At 40.2% G+C, this 21,235-nt stretch overlaps 4 protein-coding genes across 5 annotated transcripts; 2 read left to right on the plus strand and 2 right to left on the minus strand.

Moving 5' to 3' along the window:
* The first annotated feature begins 216 nt into the window (after positions 1 to 216).
* LOC129746001 (protein obstructor-E-like) lies at positions 217 to 1,366 on the plus strand. The gene is made up of 2 exons (XM_055739419.1): positions 217 to 887; positions 946 to 1,366. The coding sequence occupies exons 1-2, from the start codon at positions 292 to 294 to the stop codon at positions 1,274 to 1,276; spliced, it is 927 nt and encodes a 308-aa protein (XP_055595394.1). The 5' UTR covers positions 217 to 291; the 3' UTR covers positions 1,277 to 1,366.
* Positions 1,367 to 3,627: 2,261 nt separating this feature from the next.
* LOC129746000 (uncharacterized) lies at positions 3,628 to 4,946 on the minus strand. 2 transcript variants are annotated; one of them, XM_055739417.1, is made up of 4 exons: positions 4,567 to 4,946; positions 4,382 to 4,509; positions 3,997 to 4,102; positions 3,628 to 3,937 (listed from the first exon to the last, which is right to left on the minus strand). In XM_055739417.1, exons 1-4 carry the CDS (start codon positions 4,682 to 4,684, stop codon positions 3,870 to 3,872), a joined length of 420 nt encoding a protein of 139 aa, XP_055595392.1. In that variant the 5' UTR covers positions 4,685 to 4,946; the 3' UTR covers positions 3,628 to 3,869. The 2 variants fall into 2 exon arrangements, with proteins under 2 accessions (XP_055595392.1, XP_055595391.1); XM_055739416.1 differs by having other exon boundaries at positions 4,382 to 4,946.
* Positions 4,947 to 16,105: 11,159 nt separating this feature from the next.
* Positions 16,106 to 17,239, minus strand: LOC129742657 (uncharacterized). The gene has a single exon (XM_055734584.1). The coding sequence runs from the start codon at positions 17,237 to 17,239 to the stop codon at positions 16,106 to 16,108; it is 1,134 nt and encodes a 377-aa protein (XP_055590559.1).
* A 2,161-nt stretch (positions 17,240 to 19,400) lies between these two features.
* Positions 19,401 to 20,145, plus strand: LOC129742658 (peritrophin-1-like). Its single transcript, XM_055734585.1, has 2 exons — positions 19,401 to 19,895; positions 19,960 to 20,145. Exons 1-2 carry the CDS (start codon positions 19,401 to 19,403, stop codon positions 20,143 to 20,145), a joined length of 681 nt encoding a protein of 226 aa, XP_055590560.1.
* The last annotated feature ends 1,090 nt before the right edge of the window (positions 20,146 to 21,235 follow it).

The following is a 21,235-nucleotide window of genomic DNA, read 5'->3' on the forward strand; positions in this document are numbered from 1 at the left end:
GAAAATCGCATTCTCACATTGATCATCTGTGAGGTCAACTGCATTTTAGAACAATAGATTTCAATTAGACCGCACCCGAATGTCTTTCGCATGAATCGGCACCGGCGATAAGCAATCGGGTACCACTCACTTCCATTAGAAGGTTTCGATAAGTTTTTTTTATCGTCTGCGAGCAGACCCACTGAACTTGTTTCAAGGATAAATACAATTGGATCATTCTGTTGAATATCAGTACAATTTTGAGAAGCGTCTCATACACAGACAGCTAATTTGAATAGTTACAAAACAAACATGAAGCTGTTCGTGGTATTCACGATAGCCTTGATTGCGGGAATCCAAGCTACGCTCCAAGTAGATCCCGAATGCGTTGGAATCCGTAATGGCAGCACTTTTAGACTGAAGGAAGATTGCGCTAGCTACTTCTCCTGTCAAAATGGAAAATTGTTGTGGCAAAAGTGTCCAGCGGGTTTGAACTGGGATCAGGTCCAGCATATGTGCCAGGTTCCGGAAAAAGTGCAATGTGAGATCGGTCCATTCCTAACACCGATTACCACAACTACGGAGGCCCCTGTTTGGACCACTCCACCAGTAATCCTTACTACTGGCATTGTACCGATAGAGGAAAACAGTGAGGCCATCTCCGGGTACACTTGTCCTTCGATCGGCATCGCCAGCATTCCTCACAAGGAAAGTTGCTCCAAATATGTTATCTGCTTTGATGGCACTCCGATTACTCAAAGCTGTGCCCCGGGATTGCAATTCGATGCTACCTCAGGACAGTGCACTTTCCCAGTTTTTGCCAACTGCACTGTTGATGATCTAATCTGCCCAGCTTGGGATGATTTGAACAAACTGGTTTTCATTGCTGACAAATTTGACTGCGCCAAGCAAGTAAACTAGAGGTACAGTCAAACGATCAAAATAAAACGAAACTCTCTTTTTCAGATACTACTATTGCTACAATGGAAAATCGCATCCCAACCGTTGCGCCGAAGGACTTCACTGGGATCCAGTTAATAACTGGTGCACACCGATTGAAATGTCTCGCTGCTCTAACTTCACCCCGTACGAGGAAGTCGACGAGCCTATGTTGACCCCCAAGACGGTGACTTGCACTGGAGATTCGGCCTACTGGGTGGAACATCCTAAGAGTTGCCGACACTATTACCTATGCTACAAGAGCAAAGCCATTCTGAAGCGGTGCGACGAAGGACTTTACTGGGACCATGGAACTGGATCGTGTAACTATGCCGGCAGATCATCATGCAGGAAGTAAGACGATAGAAAAAATAAGGAAAGCACAGTTTATGTTAGTGTATACAATGGCTTCAACTGGAATAAATCTGTGATTCGCTAGGCTTCACAATCAACTAAGATGTATTTCGAACTAAAAAGAAAGGGTTGAATTCGGCTTAGAGCGGTCAGAAGTATTCGTTTTGGAATCAGAAATTGTCTGCGATAGAATGTTTTGGATTTTATTTACTTTGAACCATTATAACGAGATTCAGAGGTTTCTCAAGTCCATGATCCTGTATTGGATCCCGTTTGCTACTGTATCATGGACATTTCGTCCCACATAAATACACATAGTCTGTTCTCCAGTGGCCGGAATGATTCAGAAAGCTACAGACTGCTTGCTTTCAAGATTTGAATGGAAGTTAGGAATTTATTTAGCAAAAAATTACGAAAATCTGTACTTTGAAAGAACATTCATTAACTGGATGAGTTGCAGATAATCATAAATAGGCTACCGGTCCTGGAGTATATTCTGCCCCAGTATCGTTGTTAGATATTGTAATTTGCACCAAAAAATGCTGCAATGGCCAATTCATCAACATGTTAACTTTTCATTCAAGCTGCGCTGATGGATCCTTTTTAATCAATGGTTCCACCATCCAGGTTTTCTGCAGTTCTTGTTGCTTCAGCAGAACTGAAAATGGTTCAAACTTCAAGAAAAAATATCTTGTCACAAACCGCTTCGATTTCTCTTTAACGCTACACAGAATGAAAAAGAGGAAAAAAGCGGGACAGAAAACGGTTGACAGTTAACGATCCCCCGTAATACAGGACAATTGTTCAAGTTCTTGTGCATCCGTAGGAATTTCTTCAAAGATTTTAGGAAATATCAAACGTCCCATGGGCCATGATTCGGGTGGGTTTCCATTCGAATTTTGTTCAAATCATGCACTTTCCCCACAAAGAACAGACCTTCAAGCCAGCCCACGAAACTTGTGTAACAATTTCAACGACCCTTTTGAAATAAATTTTTGTTTTTTCGCTGGGCCACCAAATGTCTCCAAACACAACAAAAAGAACTGTCGAAACAAATCTCAAAAAAAAAAAACAAAGTTTCAGTCAGTTTTGAACAGGTCATATGAGCCAGGAATATTTCAAGAAAAATCGCGGTTGAAGTTTCGTAATATATTCCTCATGATGCATAGTAGAAAAATATCTTAAATTGTTTCCTAATTTCCTTCAAACTTGCGTCAAGGAATAAATTTCAAACAATGGAAATCATAAGGGATATTTTTTTTTTAAATTCAAATGAATATTTACTAAGGTTTTGTACAAGTTTAATTGGGACGGATGTCAACTATATAAACTTAATGAAGTGATAAAGAAAGTAAACCGTTTGAGATGTCTAAAATCAGTACGGCTGCGTGAGACTGATCGTCAAGAGTGTTCCAATTTGACATAGCCGATAGCCGTTCAAGAAATGTACAAGCTTATCCCAAAACTGTTAGTAACTTTGGCTGCCTCAGTTATGCAAAAAATATGATGATGATAAAATCCTGCGCATTCATAACGAGAACAAGAATCTCTCGCATCGTTTCATCGCTAAAACGTTGGGAATCGTGAATCCTACGGACGTCGCGAGTGATCAAGCGGTTCGAGGAACGATTGACCGCCGATCAGAAGCCCAGAAGTGAAGGAAAAAGTAATCCGTATAACACCAAAAATCACAACAGCGTAGTTGCCTATATCCGTTCGGAATGTGACTAAGAAGCTTCATCTAAGCCAGCGGTCGGGGAACCGGGGTAAATTACCCCAAATGGGGTAAAAGTGAAACTTTTGGGGGTAACAGTAAATATTTTGTGAATGAAAAGTGTATATTTTCATTTTGCAATTTTATGAATTTGTGGGATTTATTTCGAAAGTGAAGAATTTAGCGGCATATATAGAAGTGAATATTTCCTCCTGAGGCATTCAAATAACACGCTTTGAGAGCTCTTTCAGTGTTTACGGATACGTTTTTTTTGCTCTTCGTCATGGGGTAATATCAACTTAAACAAAAATGTTTTGGGGTAAGGATTCAAATAGTTCCCCGACCCCTGATCTAAGCCGATGTTTTGTCCAGAAGGCCACAACTACACTGAGCAAAATCGGGCTATAAACAGTATTAGAAATTTTAGTGTTTTTGCACTACTAGAAAATCCAATACTTTTTATTAGTAAGCGCAAAATTTTACGCATATAGTTTAGCGTTCCGATAAATTTTATAGGAATTTCCAATGAAAGTTATTCAATCGTAATTCGATAAAAATGATTATTCTAGACAATGGAATGAATGTAATTAATTCTTTTTTCGAATTTAAATTGATTTGTTAGGAAAAATGAAAGATCTGCGCTTAAAACATATACAATTTTATTAATCACTTCTATCGAAACTACAAGTCGACAATATTTTTCTTATTTTATGGTGTCCATCTGATTTGTATGTTAATCTTTTTGAATCCCATACAATCTTCTCAAAAGAACAGATTTTAAGTGAAGTTATGATCATGCGAATATGGTGCTCTATCTTCACCTGGACAATGGGTTCTCCAATCACCTGGCGCATGGTTGTTTCAATAGCTATGATCAAAACCATCAAAGAATGTTTGGAAAGCGCTGACCCAGACAAGTCATTTCTGGTGGAGCATTTTTTTCCGATTCACCTAAAAAGAAAAATCTAAATTAGATCTTAGCAAAATAAGAAAAAAATACACAATTGTACCGTCAGATGCAGTGAATCCGGAAGGCCCATCGCGTATACGATACAGGGTGCAGCTACCGTTGTTTATTGAAGCTTCAGATCTGCTCAATGAACACAGAAAGCGTACCTACATGAATAAAAGTGGAAACAATAAAATTTAGAATTATAAATTACATGATATTTTGATTAGAAAACAGAACAGTTTTCAGTTATCTAATAGGAACTGCCATTATTTATTAATCATATAGCGGAACTGGCGGTGTTAAAATTTGAATTCATAATAAAAATCCATATTCATCAATCTGAGTTCCGATAACTCAATTTTTAAGATTCGATAAAGGAGCTTTTGGTAACGCTAACCTTTTAAAACAAATTGATCACAAATAGTATGAAATTTTAAACTTACAAATTCCATCACCATGGCATTTCGAGGGCATTTTCGGTACCATTGAAATCGAACCCGGGGACTCAGGTCTCTCGAAAGGGGGAAACTTTTGTTCGAACCATTCTGCTGATTGACAGACCAGGAGCAACCTTGAAATACAAGAAAAAATATGAGTATGTAACTATAATTGATTTTTAAAAACTTACAATTTCTACAGCCAACAGATGATTTTTCCGGTTGAATGGACAGTGCCATGGAACCGGTCCCTTTCACGCAATTCGGTGGATTTGAATCTTTCGTAGGAACAACATTTATTCCCGTCATTCACACAAAGTGAAATGATGACCATGTACGGTGATGTTATTATTTATGCCGCCTCTACGCGGCCCAGTGTTTACTTTGTTTCAAAGTGCTCCGATATTTGTCCGGCAAGGTACCAAAATATGACGGCCAATTTCGGTGCTTCGGGTCTAATCTACTTTAGGTTCGATGTTGAAGGAAAAGAAGAATACTCTTCACAATATCACAAATCAATGCCTGAAGATTCAGTTCTCTAGAGGACGGAAACCTTTTTTCGACCGATTCCGCTGATCCACACCCATAGAAGAGGTTGCAAAAATCCGATGCCTATTTAGCAAATCTCTGAGCCGATAATGCGCTGAAATGTGCACTGTGCCGAAGATGATATGTTTGAAAAACCGTAACTGGCATAAGGACTCGGCTCCCAACTAAAATGATGCATGACCACTACATTGAAGCGAAACAAGAAAAACATTTTATGGGATTTCCTTCCTATTGGATAATTCATCCCAGAAACAAGAAAATAAAAATATAAACTACAGGCGCCCGTATGGAAAGTCGAACTCAAATCACCAACTATATCGTCTTGCAATGTCCGACATCCTAACCAGTGTTCTATTTGAGCTTCATGCAGGACGAGGGATATTTGTCATAGGCTCTCTGTCACCGATCAATCATAAAAAAGAAACGCACAACGCCACTTCCATCTGTACCGTTGAGCCGTCAACACGTACGCCGGAGCATCGTATCGTTGCTGTGTACCTGCAGGAACATTTTACATTATTTATTTTTTCCTTACCTGTATTTCAATCAGCACTTTTCAGTGCTAAAATTATTTTCATTTTCTTTTATTCATATTTTCTCTTTTCTTTCCAGCATGGGGAAGTCTTCGGCCGGCTCAAGGGCCGGAAGAAAACGGATTGCTGAACCTAATCCAGGGCCATCTGCCAAAAAAGTTGAAATTTCCAATTCATTCGATGTCCTTCATAACATCGGTGATGAGGAAATATTCATATTTAATTCTGATAAGAGTACTAAGAAACCTTCTTCTTCTTATACTCTTAAAAACGAAAAGATTCCACCAATAACGGTCACGATTCCTGACTTCAATGCCTTTCGAAAAGAAATCGTCACTTCCGTCAAGGATGTGAAGATTTCTTTTCAGATCGGTCGAAGGGGAACTGCTCGTATATTGGCGGAATCTTTTAATGATTTTCAAAAGGTTTTAAATTATTTGAATAATAAAAAACACCAATTTTTTACGTACGACACTAGAAGTGATCGTCCATTTAAAGTTGTACTTCGTGGTCTCACTGGCGATCAAACACCGGATGAGATCACAACTGAATTAAATTCTTTGTTAGGTTTTTCTCCAATTCAAGTAATTCAAATGAGGAAAAGAACCAACACGAATAATACCAGTAGTGTTGGTTTTGCTCCTGAACTTTATTTGATCCATTTTAAAAAGGATCAGGTTAATAATTTGCAAATTCTTGAAAAGGCTCGTCTTATGTTTCATTGTCGAGTCAAATTCGAACCTTTTCGTAAATCTTCTACCAATTTTCTTCAAAATATTACGCAATGTCGTCGTTGTCAAGCTTTTTGTCATGGCACTAAAAATTGTAGAATGAATGCCAGATGCATGTTTTGCGGCTCATTCGATCATGAAAAATCTAAATGCCTTTTTGGTGGTGATAAGCCAAAAACAGAATTTTTTAAGTGTGCGAATTGCGCAGGTAATCATTCCTCGAATTCGCTAGACTGTCCCGTTAGGGCAAAAATTGTTGCTTCTAGGAAAAATCCCAAAGTTTCCAGAAAAGTTTCTTCTCCTCCTTCCTCTTTTTCGTCTACACACATCAGACCGGCAAACAACCTGCCTGTTTGCAGTCAGCCTCGGCCTAAATTGGAATCACGGCTGGGTAATACCCGAAGTGATTTTAATGTTACCTGGGCTGATTCTGCGCCACAGACTCGTTGTTTATCGTTCTCAGAGGTGGTTGAAAATGGGTTTCCCTCTTCAGGTTTAACTAATAAAAATGGGAAAAAACCAAGTCTCAACGTTCATGCGAAGGCTTGGGAAAATCCCCGAAATTCAAATACTTTTTCTTCTCCTTCCTCTTCTGATCCTAACAATTTTGTTGATTTGGGTGAGATTACTGAGGAAAAGTTAAAATTTTTGCATCAAAATTTAATGGAAATGATGCAACTTATGTTGAAAGCAAATTCAATGTTTGAAGCTTTCCAAACTTCTTTTAATTATGCTAACAAAATTATTATGACTTTACGATTCCCTCATGGATCCAAATAGATGTTTAAATATTATGAATTGGAACGCTAGATCTTTGCTGGCTAACCAAGATGAATTCTTTTTATTTTTGAAAACTCAAAACATACATATTGCTGCCATCACTGAAACTTTTTTAAAGCCAGACAATAACTTGAAAAGCAATGCTTTCTTTAAAATTTTACGAAATGATCGACTTGATCGACAAGGTGGGGGTGTAGCTATTGTCATCAATAGTCGTCTCAAATTTAGACTTCTTCCTTCTTTCAATACAAAAGTCTTAGAAACAATTGGAATTGAATTAGAAACTTCTATGGGGAAAATTATAATTGTTGCCGCATATTTGCCTTTTCAATGCAGCGGTGAACAGAAAAATTTTTTGAAGGGAGATTTACAAAAACTCACCAGAAATAAATCTAAATTTTTTATTATTGGTGACTTTAATGCAAAACACCGATCTTGGAATAATATTTCATCAAATTCTAATGGGAATATTTTGTTTAATGACTGCTCTGCAGGTTATTATACTGTTGAATATCCTAATGGGCATACTTGTTTTTCTTCAATTAGAAATCCTTCCACAATTGATTTGGTTCTAACGGATTTAGGCGAGCATTGTAGTCAATTAGTTACTCATGCGGACCTCGATTCAGACCACCTTCCAGTAACATTTTCTTTATCCCAAAGTCCCATTGAAAACCCTTTAAAATCAATTTTTAACTTTCAAAAGGCTAACTGGGAGCGATATATGAATTTTATTGAACGTAATTTAGATGTAAACGTTCCACTGAATTCAATTGAAGATATTGATTTGGCTGTAGAAAATTTGACAACTTCAATAGTCAATGCTAAAGCCGCTTCAATACCTAAAGTTAAACATAAATTTAATCAACCTTTAATTGATGATGATCTTCAGTTTTTGATACGACTGAAAAACATTCGTCGACGCCAATATCAACGTACTAGGGATCCTTATTTAAAATTTATTTATTGCGACCTTCAAAAAGAGATCAAACGTCGTTTAAATTTCATTCGTAATGAAAATTTTGCTAAAGCAGTAGAGGACATAAAACCCTACTCAAAGCCATTTTGGAAATTAACAAAAATTCTGAAAAAGCCCCAGAAGCCAATTCCTACTTTGAAAGATGGGGATAAACTTCTTTTAACTAATTCAGAAAAAGCTCAAAAATTAGCCCAACAATTTGAGTCTGCTCATGATTTTAATTTAAACGTTGTTAGTCCTATTGACGCTCAAATTTCCCTAGAATTTGATGATATTCTTTCAAAGCAAAATGTGTTTGAAAGTTCTTGTGAGACAAATATTGATGAACTTAAATTGATTTTCAAAAAATTTAAAAATATGAAAGCTCCGGGGGAAGATGGAATTTTCTATATTCTTATTAAAAAGTTGCCTGAAAGTACTTTAAATTTTTTAGTTAAAATCTTCAACAAATGTTTTCACTTGGCTTATTTTCCCAATAAATGGAAAAATGCCAAAGTAACTCCAATTTTGAAACCTGGAAAAAGTGCTTCAGAGCCTTCAAGTTATCGACCAATTAGTTTGCTTCCTTCTTTAAGTAAACTATTTGAGAGAGTTATTTTGAATAGAATGATGATTCACATTAATCAGAATTCTATTTTCCCTGATGAACAATTTGGTTTTCGTCATGGGCATTCTACTACACATCAACTTTTGAGTGTAACTAATATGATTAACGCTAGCAAATCTGAAGGTTACTCAACTGGTGTTGCTCTTCTTGATATTGAAAAAGCTTTTGACAGTGTTTGGCACAAAGGTTTAGTAGCTAAATTAGCTCGATTTGATTTTCCTGTATATCTCACCAAAATTATTCAAAATTATTTGACTAGCCGAACCTTACAAGTAAGTTATCAAAATTCATGCTCTGAAAGGACACCCATTAGAGCTGGTGTCCCTCAGGGTAGTATACTTGGGCCAATTTTATATAATATTTTTACTTCTGATCTTCCTGATGTACCAGAAGGAAAAGGTAGAAGATTATTTGCTGACGATACTTTGCTTTCAGCCAAAGGTCGGAATTTACGGGTGGTACGCAGTAGATTGCAACAAAATTTAAATTCCTTTTTAAATTACTTGAAAACGTGGAAAATTTCTCCTAACGCTTCCAAAACTCAACTTATTTTATTTCCCCATAAGCCAAGAGCAAATTTTTTAAAACCTAATGAAAATCATTCCATAACTTTTAATGGGGTTTCTTTAGAATGGTCTGATCACGTGAAGTACTTGGGACTCACACTTGATCGGAATCTTACTTTTAAAAATCACATTGAAGATATTCAATCTAAATGTAATAAATACACTAAATCTCTTTATTCTCTCATCAACAGGAAATCCAGGTTGTGTCTGCGAAATAAGATGTTAATCTACAAACAGGTCTTTCGACCAGCGATAATGTATGCAGTTCCGATTTGGTCTAGCTGCTGCGCGACGAGGAAAAAAGCCATCCAGAGGATTCAGAACAAGGTTCTGAAAATGATTTTGCGGCTTCCACCTTGGCACAGCACCGAAGATCTTCATCGGATTGCAGGCATTGAATCGATCGAAGAGATGGCCAACAACATCATCTCCAACTTCAGAGGCAAATCGATGCATTCTTCCATCGCAGAGATTCGTTCTCTTTACAATTAAGTTAGTTTTTAGGATTTAGGATTAAGTTTATGCATTTTTTTTTTGCTCAACAGGATATTCTCCTATAAATCAAATTATTTATTGCTTAAGCAAATTTAAATCAAATAAACAATGTTTAAAATTAACTGTATCAAAGAGTTGAACTGATCATAATTGATCTGAACACTTTAATTTAACTTTAATAATGTAACTTAAATGTAATGATTAAAAGACTAATAAAGACATATTTAAAAAAAAAAAAAAAAAACGCACAACGCCGGCTTCCCGGCGTTTGGCCTCCTTTCAACGCATTCCTTTGTCTTGTGATGGAAACGGGAAAGGGAACGGGAGTGAAGGAACGGGAAACCCATTGAATGAGAACTGTGCTTTGCTTACTGCCTGCTATTACATACACACGCTACATATACACAGCTGCTGAAGCCGGGCAGCTTGGCCGGTGTTGTTTGCCGGTGAATTGAAGGAATGTTTTTGTTGTTGCTTTTGCTACATACACACGCACAGCTTAGCCGTGGTTGTTTGCCGGTGGATTGAAGGGATTGAATTAGAAGGATGTTTTTGTTATTGCTTTTGCTACATTCACACGCACAGTGCTCGGTTCGCTGGCTGCCTGGTGTTAGCCGGTATTTATTTCCATCCTTCTTCGTCTTGTGATGCGATAGGGAGGGACGTGAAAGCGTTTTTATTTTGTTTCTTTCAGACATACGCAATTCGGTTAACTTGGGAGATTAATGCCGGTGGGAGCAAATCGAATCAGCACCGGTCGCGTTATCTTCTTGTACCAATGATGCTATGTAATTGATTATACGCCATTGGCACAGAGGCTGAATTTTGGGTGCAGTGACATCAGATTCAACCTTGAAAAAAAAAAACCATAAATAGTATTGATATTTTCAAAATTTATTGGTTTTTACAAAACTTACAACTTCTTCAGCCAACAGATGAAATCTGCGGGTGAGCCAACAGTGCCTTAGAACCGGTCCCTTTCGAACAATTCTGGAAATTCGAGTCTATCAGAATAACAGTTTTTTTTCGCTGCCACCACCGCCAATTCGAAAGTTCGCTGCCGATGCCATCTCCAGTACCGCAATTTAATTGTTTCTCACAATTTAAAATCCCCGACGATTATAGTACTTCCACTGCCGTATACGCGGCCCAGTTTTACCTTGTTTGACGGAACCGCTACGGTGGGGGTGAAGTTTGTCCTTGCATCTGTACTGAGGACTGAAGGTTGAAAATTTGTAAATTTCCGCCAAACTAGAAAGCTGCTTCACTTACCTTCATTGCTTGCGTTGCCGTGTTCCCCGGTGCACTTATTCTTCAGTACTTCTTTGGCTTTTTATAATTTTTCTGGTCAAATTAAAGAATTTTCGGAACCGTAGGCTCAGATGCCTCGTGTTTTTTTTTCTCTATATGTGACACCAGCAGCAAATAAGACACACTTTACCCAGATGCACGAATTTTTTTATTCGTTCTATGATCATTAACGTACATATCTTTCTAAAATCGTTTGTTGTCATTCTAAACAAGCAAAGACACGGTACGAATCATGATTATGAACGTATCTGGAACCAAATAATTTTGACGATTTACGGTACGGTACGGTTTTTGATATTGCGGGCAAAATATAAAAACTATTTACAAATAAATATGTGAAAATTAATGGATTTTCTAATATATTTGATTAGGATTGTTAGGCTCACGGTATTCATTAGATTTTCCTAAACTTTTAAGTATGTTTTTCATCAACATAATACATTTCTAGAATTTATTAGATTTTCCAATAACTTGTACTGGATAAATCATTACTTTGTATCTGAGCGATTAACATTAAAAATTAATGAAATGACCCAGTAAATTTTATTTCCAGATTTGGTTCAGTGTAGGGCCGGGCTTCGAACGTTCAGGGTACAAAAGGCCCCTAATTGCGACGATAAGCTGAAAAAAGCCGCCAGAACCTGTGCTAGGAAGTTGTACCTCAACATGCTGACGAAAGTTGAATTCTGCATCATGGACGACGAAAAATATATGAAGGTCGACTTCAAACAGATCTCCGGCAACCTGTTTTTCACGGCCAAGGATAAACTCAGCGTTCCGGAGCATATCTGCACTCGGAAGATGTCCAAATTTGCGAATAAATTCCTGGTTTAGCAAGCCATCTGCACGTACGGGAAGCAGAAGAGGCACCTTATTAAACGACCTAAGGTAGTGAAGACAGTCGAGGAACAGAAGAAAGTATGGGATTACATGCAGAAAACGGTTGATTCACAGGTTGTGCAGAATCTTATGGCCCGGGTTAAGGCCAAGGTGCGGGAATTTGTGTATGGACTGTAAATAAAATACGAATGAAATGGTAAAATGATGTTTAATAGTTGTTTTTCAATCACTGAGAATTCGCTGGCAATCGGATGAAAACTCGAGTTTTTCGAATCAATTTTGTGTGTGGCCATTTCATCGTGGGCACCCTTTATTCCCGTATATAAAGTTCTAGACATTAACAGTTCCGTTTTAAAGTCAAAAACTGCGGTGTATCCATGCTCTCATGGTGGATTTCCAACAAACATACAGTTACAGACCTGTGAGTTTGGCAGTATTGTTGACTTTAAAGTCCCAAAAGCGAAAAACAGCTTATTTGTACGTCTCGATGGACGGGTGATTAGCGTGGTAAGACGGTAATCGCTGGTCCACTGATGGCATGGGTTCGATATCCATCTCGGTACTGTATGTTAATTATCCACAATGGGTGCACGGATTCACCGCAGTTTCTGCCAAAGTATGTGTTCACATGCATTGTTAGATTATTAAGATCAACAAATCTCCAATGCAGCGAGCCAGTGAATGTGTTGTGTTGATGTAGGTTTATTTTGGAAGAACGAATTAATGAGGTGGGCTAGTATTCCGGCATCCGTGTATAGACCTGGCCAGCTGGCAACTGATTGAATATTCCAATTATATAGTCAGTTATAGAATGAAACACATCTTACCTGTCGGCCGCTAATAGGATTCGAACCCAAAAGTATTTCTTGCCGATACCGGGAATCGATCCCAGTACGCCTGGCGTTCTAATACCAGACTCACGCAAGCCCATCCGTTAGACCATATCGGCGCTAGGTTCGATACCCAGCACGGTACTGGGTATTTAATGTTTATCTTAAGTTATCCATTTTCATAAGAGTCTTATGAAATTCTTCGAATTTTCAAAGCAAGGACTTATGAAAAATAAAAGAAGCGGCATTGGAAAAAATAATGAACAGATTCATTCCATCAGTCATTATTTTTCATCGTCATACGAGGCATCAAACAGTAGTGGAGCCAATATACTTTTCCTAAAAGACCGGTAAAAAGTAAGTAAAAATTTAAAGGACCCTGTGTAGCAGAATAATTTTGTTGGAACCGGGTGTTTGTGTGCTGCTGAAAGTGATTATGATGTAACAAATTAGCTAGAAACTAAATAAAATGTTTAACATTAATTATCCTGAGTTATTTTCATCGAACATGACATTTTCTGTTTCCATAAGACCCTTGTTCGGGACGGGCTTATGGGTTTGCGGGTTGTCGGGATGCACGAACGGGATTCCTTGATCACTTGAATTGCGGGACGGGCAGATGATCACACTTCCAGCGGGAACCAACACGAGTCGGGAGCACCAAGTATGGGAAAATGGTATCTCACGGGTAAATGTCCACTTTGACGTACGAGTGATGGTAAATCCACTATTGGATCGTCCACGGAATGCTTAAAACGCACTTGTGCCGTTTTCGGGGCTAAATACACGGGTTAAATTACTTATTTTGAAGTATTTCTCGGGAGCGAATTAAAACGCGTGATCGTCCTCTGACATCTTGCTTGTATTCTGTCTTAATGATGATCGTTAGGTTGGTACAATAATGATGGTGGCACGGAAGTAAAAAGGAAAGCACAAAAACGCAAATTCTTATTTTATGGCAAAGTAAACTACAGTCATAGCTCGATTTGATACCTAACATACCGGCCACCTTTGAAATGTAAATATTTCAAACTAATTGAATCTCCTGCTTAACACACTGCTAGGCTTAGAACTCCTTCAGGTACTCGTCGCGCCGTCTGGATTTCTCGGCCAATATTGTTGCAACAGCTGTTGATGGTTGCGTTGAGTCTTCGAGTTGTCACGTACATCGGGTTCGGGAAGCGGGCATATCTATTTACGCACCAAAAAGTGCGCGGGCGAAGCGGTTGCAGATCATTGACTGCTTGACATCGTACGGTGCATCGTAAAGCCTCAGCCGGCCACCAACGCGAATCAGGCCTTCGGAATCGAGAAAGGGTAAAAGCAAACGAAGTTGAGATTTTGCTTGGACTGGCTGCCCCTTTCTTAATGCTGGAAGTTCTTCGGGAAAAACGTCAGCTTTAACGAGCTTTGTTAGAGAAAGCTTTGTTCGTTGGAGCTCACACACGGCGGGGACTGAATCGGGAACGGGCTGCTTTCGGGGATGGGCGTTGTTGAAAGAGCGCAAACAGTAGGCAACTTTGCGCAGCAGCTCTTGATACGACAAAAACTTATCGAACATGTTGTGCGGCGCAACCACAGCACTCAGAATGGTCGTCGTTTTTTGTTCGATTTCTTCAGGGGAAGCACAACGGGTAGGGACTGTTTTCGTCAAGTTGATACGGGATCGGAAAGCCAAATGGGAACGAATAGTTTGTTGTTCGCCACCAATGTTTCTCTTAGTCGGTGGTTGATCACTGGGGGAAACGTTGACGTCGATTCGGAAAATATCGGCTTCGATCTCCCAGCATATGCCGAGAGTTTTGATCGTCTCCTCAGGGTCGAACTTCAGCGATGATTGTGTGCCCAGTAGCTCTGATGGAACATCGGCGAGAACTTACAGAGAGTTTGAGCACCACTTATGGAAACAAAATCCACCACGAAGCATTAATTGATCGAGTTCAGTGCGGAGAGCGACGGCGGCCTCGACGCTGCTGGCGCCCGAAATCAAATCATCCACATACATACTTTTTCGCACAGCAGCGGAGGCGTTCGGGAACTGACGGCCTTCATCTTCTACCAACTGCAATAAAGTTCTTGTTGCCAAAAATGAAGACGGGGCGAGACCGTAGGTGACGGTGCGGAGCTCGTACGATCGGACGGGTTCGTCGGGATTGAAGCGCCACAGAATGCGCTGAAAGCATCGGTCCGATGGGTGCACCACAATTTGGCGATAAATTTTGGCTATGTCCGCCACCAACGCTATCGGGTAATTTCGGAATCGGATGATGATCGTCAGCAGCTCGTCTTGCACGACTGGGCCAACAAGAAGAGAGTCGTTCAGCGAATGACCGGTGCTGGTTTTGGCTGAGCCGTCGAACATGACTCGCACTTTCGTCGTCGAACTGGACTCCTTCACGACGGGGTGGTGAGGGAGATAGCATGATTTCACGTTTTCTGATTCTGGGGGAACCAGATCCATATGGCCAAGATCGATGTATTCTCTCATGAAGTCGTGATACTGACTCTTGAGATCGGCGTCCTTCTCCAGTCTCCACTCGAGCCAGGCAAACCGACGGAGAGCAGCACCTTTGGATTCTCCCACCATCTGCTCGAATTCGGGGTGCTTCGGGACGCGCACAATGTAGCGCCCAGAAGAGTCACGATCGGTTGTATATCGGTAGTAATTCTCGCAGCTCTGCTCATCGATAGAATAGTGGGATCCACCAACATCTTCTATCTTCCAAAACCGGGTAAGTAGTTCTTCTACGGGAACAACTGTCTCCACATGACAAGTTGCCGTAGAGTTTTGATTGGCTTGTTCGGCTTTCATGTTGAACTTTCCAGTTGTCAGCCAACCGAACACTGTTTCGGCCAGCAACGAACCATCTGCTGCAAGCTGGAGGCGACCTGGCTTCAGATAGGCATAGAAATTAGCAGCACCGATAATCATGCCTATTTTGCGCGGTGTGCCAAAATCTGGATCGGCGAGAGCGAGATTTTTGGGAATTTTCCATTGGGCAACCGAGAAGGGAATTGCGGGGGCGTCACTGGTTACCTTCCGAAAGACGAGGAAATCGAGCATCTCGGAGAAATCGCTCACCCGAGATCTTATTTCGGCTTGTACTTCAAACTTCGCACTCGTTGCGGTACCATCTACACCTCTCACGTCGATGTTAACCACCTTACGGGACAAACGCAGTTGCTGACACAGTCTCTCGCTGATGACGTTCGGTTGAGAGCCTGTGTCCAGCAAGGCACGGGCTATATGTTGATGACCATAGGCGTCGATGACGATTAGCACTACTGTGGGTAGCAGCACACTCTCACGGGATGGTCTTATGACGGGATTCGATGACACAGTAGGTTGCGGGGTGATTGCGACGGCAAGTGAATTGACATTCTCGGGGCGGGACGGGGGATCAGCAGCAGCACGGGTGGATTCAGCTTGACCGAAGTGAATCATCGAATGGTGGCGCATGGAGCAATGCTTGCAAGAAAATTTCGACGGGCACGATCGGGCGAAATGATCACTTCGGAAGCAGTTGGCACACAGTTTCTTTTCGGTCACTATTTTCGTCCGGCCTTTCGGGTCCAAGCTGTTGAAAACGGGGCAGTTGTAGATGCTGTGCCTTTCCAGGGCACATCGGGTAGCTTTTCGGGAAACCTTCGGAAACAGCATTCGAACTCAAGCGCGATCCTGGTTTGCGCTGAGGAAAATTTTGAGCGACGGGTTTCGACTGGCTGGACGTTGGCCGATTGATCATGATCGTCTCCATGATTCGGGTTCTCTTCTGCAGAAATTCGATCATGTTGTTGTAGGTTGGATGGGGATCACCGGCAATGGATTCCTCCCAGGCGGTGAGCGATGCGTCATCCAGCTTATCCTCCAAAAGCTCCATAAGAATCGAGCTAAAATAGATCACGGGTTCTCCGAGTTGCTCCAGAATCTTCGTGTGCCTCTGGAATTCGTCGACGAATCGATGAAGCGCATCCACCGAGTTGTTCGGGATTTTGGGATACTTGAGCAGGGCTCGGATGAGCTTTTTTCGCAGAAGAGTCGTATTCGAATAACGCGTTACCAATGCCTCCCACGCAACAGAGTAGTTGTTGGCGGTGATGGTAATCGACTGGATTAAATTAGCTGCCTCGCCCTTGAGGGCAGCGCGAAGGTAGTGAAATTTCTGGACGCAAGAAATTTCCGTCGACGAATGAATCATCGACACAAACGTGTCGTGGAACGTCAGCCACTGATTGAAATCGCCATCAAATTCGGGTAGCGTGATCGTCGGGAGTTTAATGTTCGCAAGATGGGCGGGGGCGGATGTTTCATTTGCAGCATAGGACGTCGATGCGGTGGGCCCAAACGATTCCGGGATCTTGGAAGCTAGACCAGCTTTGACCCGGAAATAAATAGATTCGGTTTTGCTTCGGATCTCCAAATTTTTAGTGCCCGCATCCTCCTCTTCGTCAAGCTCCTCGCAATCCGCCTGCACTTCGTCGAACGATTCCCACAGTTTCTCGAGACGCTCCAAGCGGTATCGCACTTCGCCTTGGTGTTGGTCCTCGACGTATTGATGCAGGAACTGTTCCATACGGTTGATTCCGGCAATGGTATTCGCCCTTTTCAGCTTCCTGGACTTCAGCTTCTTGTCGTCAACCATTCTGCCGACGGTTATCCGGTTGCAGGAAAGTTGAATCGGAGCTGGTCAACTAGAAGGGTCGAAAAAAGACCAAGAAGTACCGCAAAAGAGGATGGTATTGGATTGGAGAGGTACTCACCTGGTACCTCTTTAAATGAGGCCTTTGGTTTCAATAAAATTATCCGGAATAAACGGCAAATTTATTTCGCCAACCTCAATTGTGAGGTTATGATGATGACACGCGGTTTCGCAGCGGGACGGGTCGTGATTCTTTTCGGGACGGGTCGTGATCCTGGTCACGGCACCAATGTTCGGGACGGGCTTATGGGTTTGCGGGTTGTCGGGATGCACGAACGGGATTCCTTGATCACTTGAATTGCGGGACGGGCAGATGATCACACTTCCAGCGGGAACCAACACGAGTCGGGAGCACCAAGTATGGGAAAATGGTATCTCACGGGTAAATGTCCACTTTGACGTACGAGTGATGGTAAATCCACTATTGGATCGTCCACGGAATGCTTAAAACGCACTTGTGCCGTTTTCGGGGCTAAATACACGGGTTAAATTACTTATTTTGAAGTATTTCTCGGGAGCGAATTAAAACGCGTGATCGTCCTCTGACATCTTGCTTGTATTCTGTCTTAATGATGATCGTTAGGTTGGTACAATAATGATGGTGGCACGGAAGTAAAAAGGAAAGCACAAAAACGCAAATTCTTATTTTATGGCAAAGTAAACTACAGTCATAGCTCGATTTGATACCTAACAACCCTCTTATGAAAGGCAACAACCTCTTATTGAAGTATGTGTTCATCTGAAGAAGAGAATCAGAATGCATTTCTATGATTTTCCTTATGGCGCCAGTTTGTAAAAGAATCTTATGGAATACCGAGCAGTATTTTTCTGAGTGTAGGAACACTTAGATACTGCCCAAGTAACCATAAGCATTAAGCTAAAACCCTGAATCAGCATTAAATCAACATTTCTAATGCAAGTTAGCATGAAATCACCATTTCTAATGCAAGTTGGCATTAAATCAACATTCATAATGCTTTTTTGTTTTATATAAGCATTATTAATGCATAGAAGCAATAAAGAAAATTAACACTAATGATAGCACTATATGCACATATAGAGTAGCTCTAAAGTTAATAAGCATTAGGAGTGGTGTGACCCGAACAGTACTTGAAGTACGCATTTTTTCACCCACCTTATCAGCATCAAGAGTGGTCGAAATGGTAAAGGCGCAAGGAGAGATAAAGGCTGCTGCGGGATCCTCGGTTCGAGACTCAGAAGAATTCATTAAGCAGGCATAATTCTCCTTCGTTCAGCAGATTGATTGATGTTGCAGATAATAATTATTCATTTATTTTTTGTTCATTTTAATTATTCAAAAAATAATAATTAAATAAACAAAAGGTGTTCTAAGTATGCATTGTTAATGCTTATATCCGGCTTGCGAAAAATGACGTTTTGATGGCGCTCTAATTCAGCATTTGTAATGCTTTTTAAAGGCTATGTTGTGATAGCATTTAATCAGCCCGCTATTTCGCCTTTTTAGCATTAAATCTGCATTATATACGCATATAGTGCAAAACAAGCATTAATACAGAGTTATATATGGGAATATAGTGTTGATTAAGGGCTATGTTTTAGTGCTTATGGTTACTTGGGTGACTAAACTCATGGGGATCAAAGAACATCTTTTGGTATACATTTTAGGTACCAGTATACCCCCCATATTGTTATCGATGCTGAAATAGGAATGCATTTTAACATAATACAACAGAGAAGAGACAGCTGATAATAAGTATCTTTTACACTAACCAACTCTAGCCGTAATCTTGTCGATTTTTTTCGAAAGTATTTTCATTTCGAACTTATAGTTAGGACAATCATTTCTGTTTTGAACCTCAATTTGTCCACTATCTCCAAAAGTTATAGATAAAACAGCACTAGTTCAAGGCACACCCAAACGTAAGAACTATGATGTGCACTTAGCCTTATCAGTTGCGTTCCAAATTCAATTCACTGCCCAAATTGATGCCTCAAAACTGTAGATATAAATAGTAACTTCAAGACGTGCGCTTCCTCTGCAACGCCAAAGCATAACATTTGATCAGTTGTTAAAATGAATTCAATAATCCTTGCAACATTAATACTCTGCTTAACATGTACCATGAGTAAGCAACAAAGTCAAATTGATCAGTGCAAAGATGCCCAGGACAATGAATTTGTTAGTGATCCGGAAGATTGTAGTAAATTTCTCCAGTGCAGCAACGGCGAGGGAACATCGATAAGTTGTCCGCCCGGATTTTTGTTCGATCCGGAACAGAAGATCTGCAACTTTGAAGATCAAGTGGTGTGTGAAACCCCTGCAGCTACAACAAGCGATCCATCAACTGTTGTCCCGGATACAACAACTCCATCTCAAACAACAGCTGTCACTGAATCCACTACAGGCATGACAACCACCACAGTACCGGATCTTGAGCCAGAGGAATTCTGTAAGGCGGCAGATCCCTCTAAACCAGTCTTTCACCCTAGCAGCACCAACTGTGGTCAATATTACATTTGCATCAACAGAAATCCGTTCCTACTGAGTTGTGCCAAGGGTCAGCATTGGAACCAGGAAAAACAGTTCTGTGATAATCCGGGTGCCGTCAACTGTCAGGTTGATAGCCTTCAAAATCGTAAGATTTTGTGCAATTACCTAACAACTATTTTGTTGCTTCTAGATCAAACCGCAGTTTCCGGAATGTCCCATGGAGGGGTCTGCCTTCTTTCCGCATCCAGATAAATGCGATCTGTTCCTGTTCTGCGACGAGGGTCAAATCTCAGTGCAGAAGTGTCCGTATTTCTATGAGTGGAATGCGCAACAAAAAACTTGTGTTTTACTGGAGGGATCCAGCTGTGTCTATTGAGTATAATGATAGGACACGTTTTTCTCGAATAATTTATTATTGGTTGGTTAACGATTTTCGATGTTACTTAGCTTAGCTTAGCTCGATGGTATTTGGTGATTTTCGATGTTATTACAGAAACTACCCAAATAAAGGTGTCCACAAAGCTATAAATCGTCGCATAAGATTTTAAATTTCCTTTATAATTTATAGATTTTAGCCGATCCGTATGAACTTTTTTTCGCAAAAAACTGTTTAGCGACGTACCGTAATCCGGGGTAAGATTGATCACTTTTTTCGATTAGATTATCCATTAAGGGGAATGTGACATGTTTCATATTTTTAAAACCAGTTCTGTACCCCTATAAACGTAAAACATGGTTGCAAAAAATCATAAGACTGTTTCAAATTTGATTTAAAAATCGATTTCGTCTCTGTTTGGAAAATGGATGGATGCTTTGGATTAACATTGATAAGTCTCTATTTTGAAGGTTTTAAAGAGTTTTTTTTATCATAAATGATACAAAACACCTTCATAATATTTACAAATGCTAGTTTATCAATTGCTATAGTAGTTCGGAACATTAAGGATATTTAAAACTAAATTAAACAAATAAATTAATCGCTTAACATATATGTGGGTTTCAAGTCTACAATGACTTTTTGTTTTTTTCTGTGAAAAACCCCTATTTCTAATCAATGTGTAACCAGTTCTCATACTGCTGATACCTGTGTTTGTATTTTTCCATAATATTTTCCGGGGCCTTTAACCAATACGTTTAAAGAGAGCGAAATAGCCTACCTTGTGTATTTCAAAGTACTATGGACTTCGGAATGGATAAACGCACATAATGACAGCAGTTAGAGCAAATCTCTTGGAGAACTAGATTACCATTGCTTATAATAGAAAACGCTATTTGTCAACAAATTGCCGATCAAGTATCAGAATTCTCGTTCTTTCATTTCTGGGAATGAGCTACCCGTAGAGACATAACTCAAATGATATAAAATGAATCTTAAACTCTACAAAATTTTACACAACACTTTCGATGGTTCAAAGATATGACCATACTGGCTGGACACTTAATTTCGTTTGTTGAATAATTTTTCC

The sequence above is a fragment of the Uranotaenia lowii genome, chromosome 2 (genome assembly GCF_029784155.1).
Source record: "Uranotaenia lowii strain MFRU-FL chromosome 2, ASM2978415v1, whole genome shotgun sequence".
Lineage (NCBI taxonomy): Eukaryota > Metazoa > Arthropoda > Insecta > Diptera > Culicidae > Uranotaenia > Uranotaenia lowii.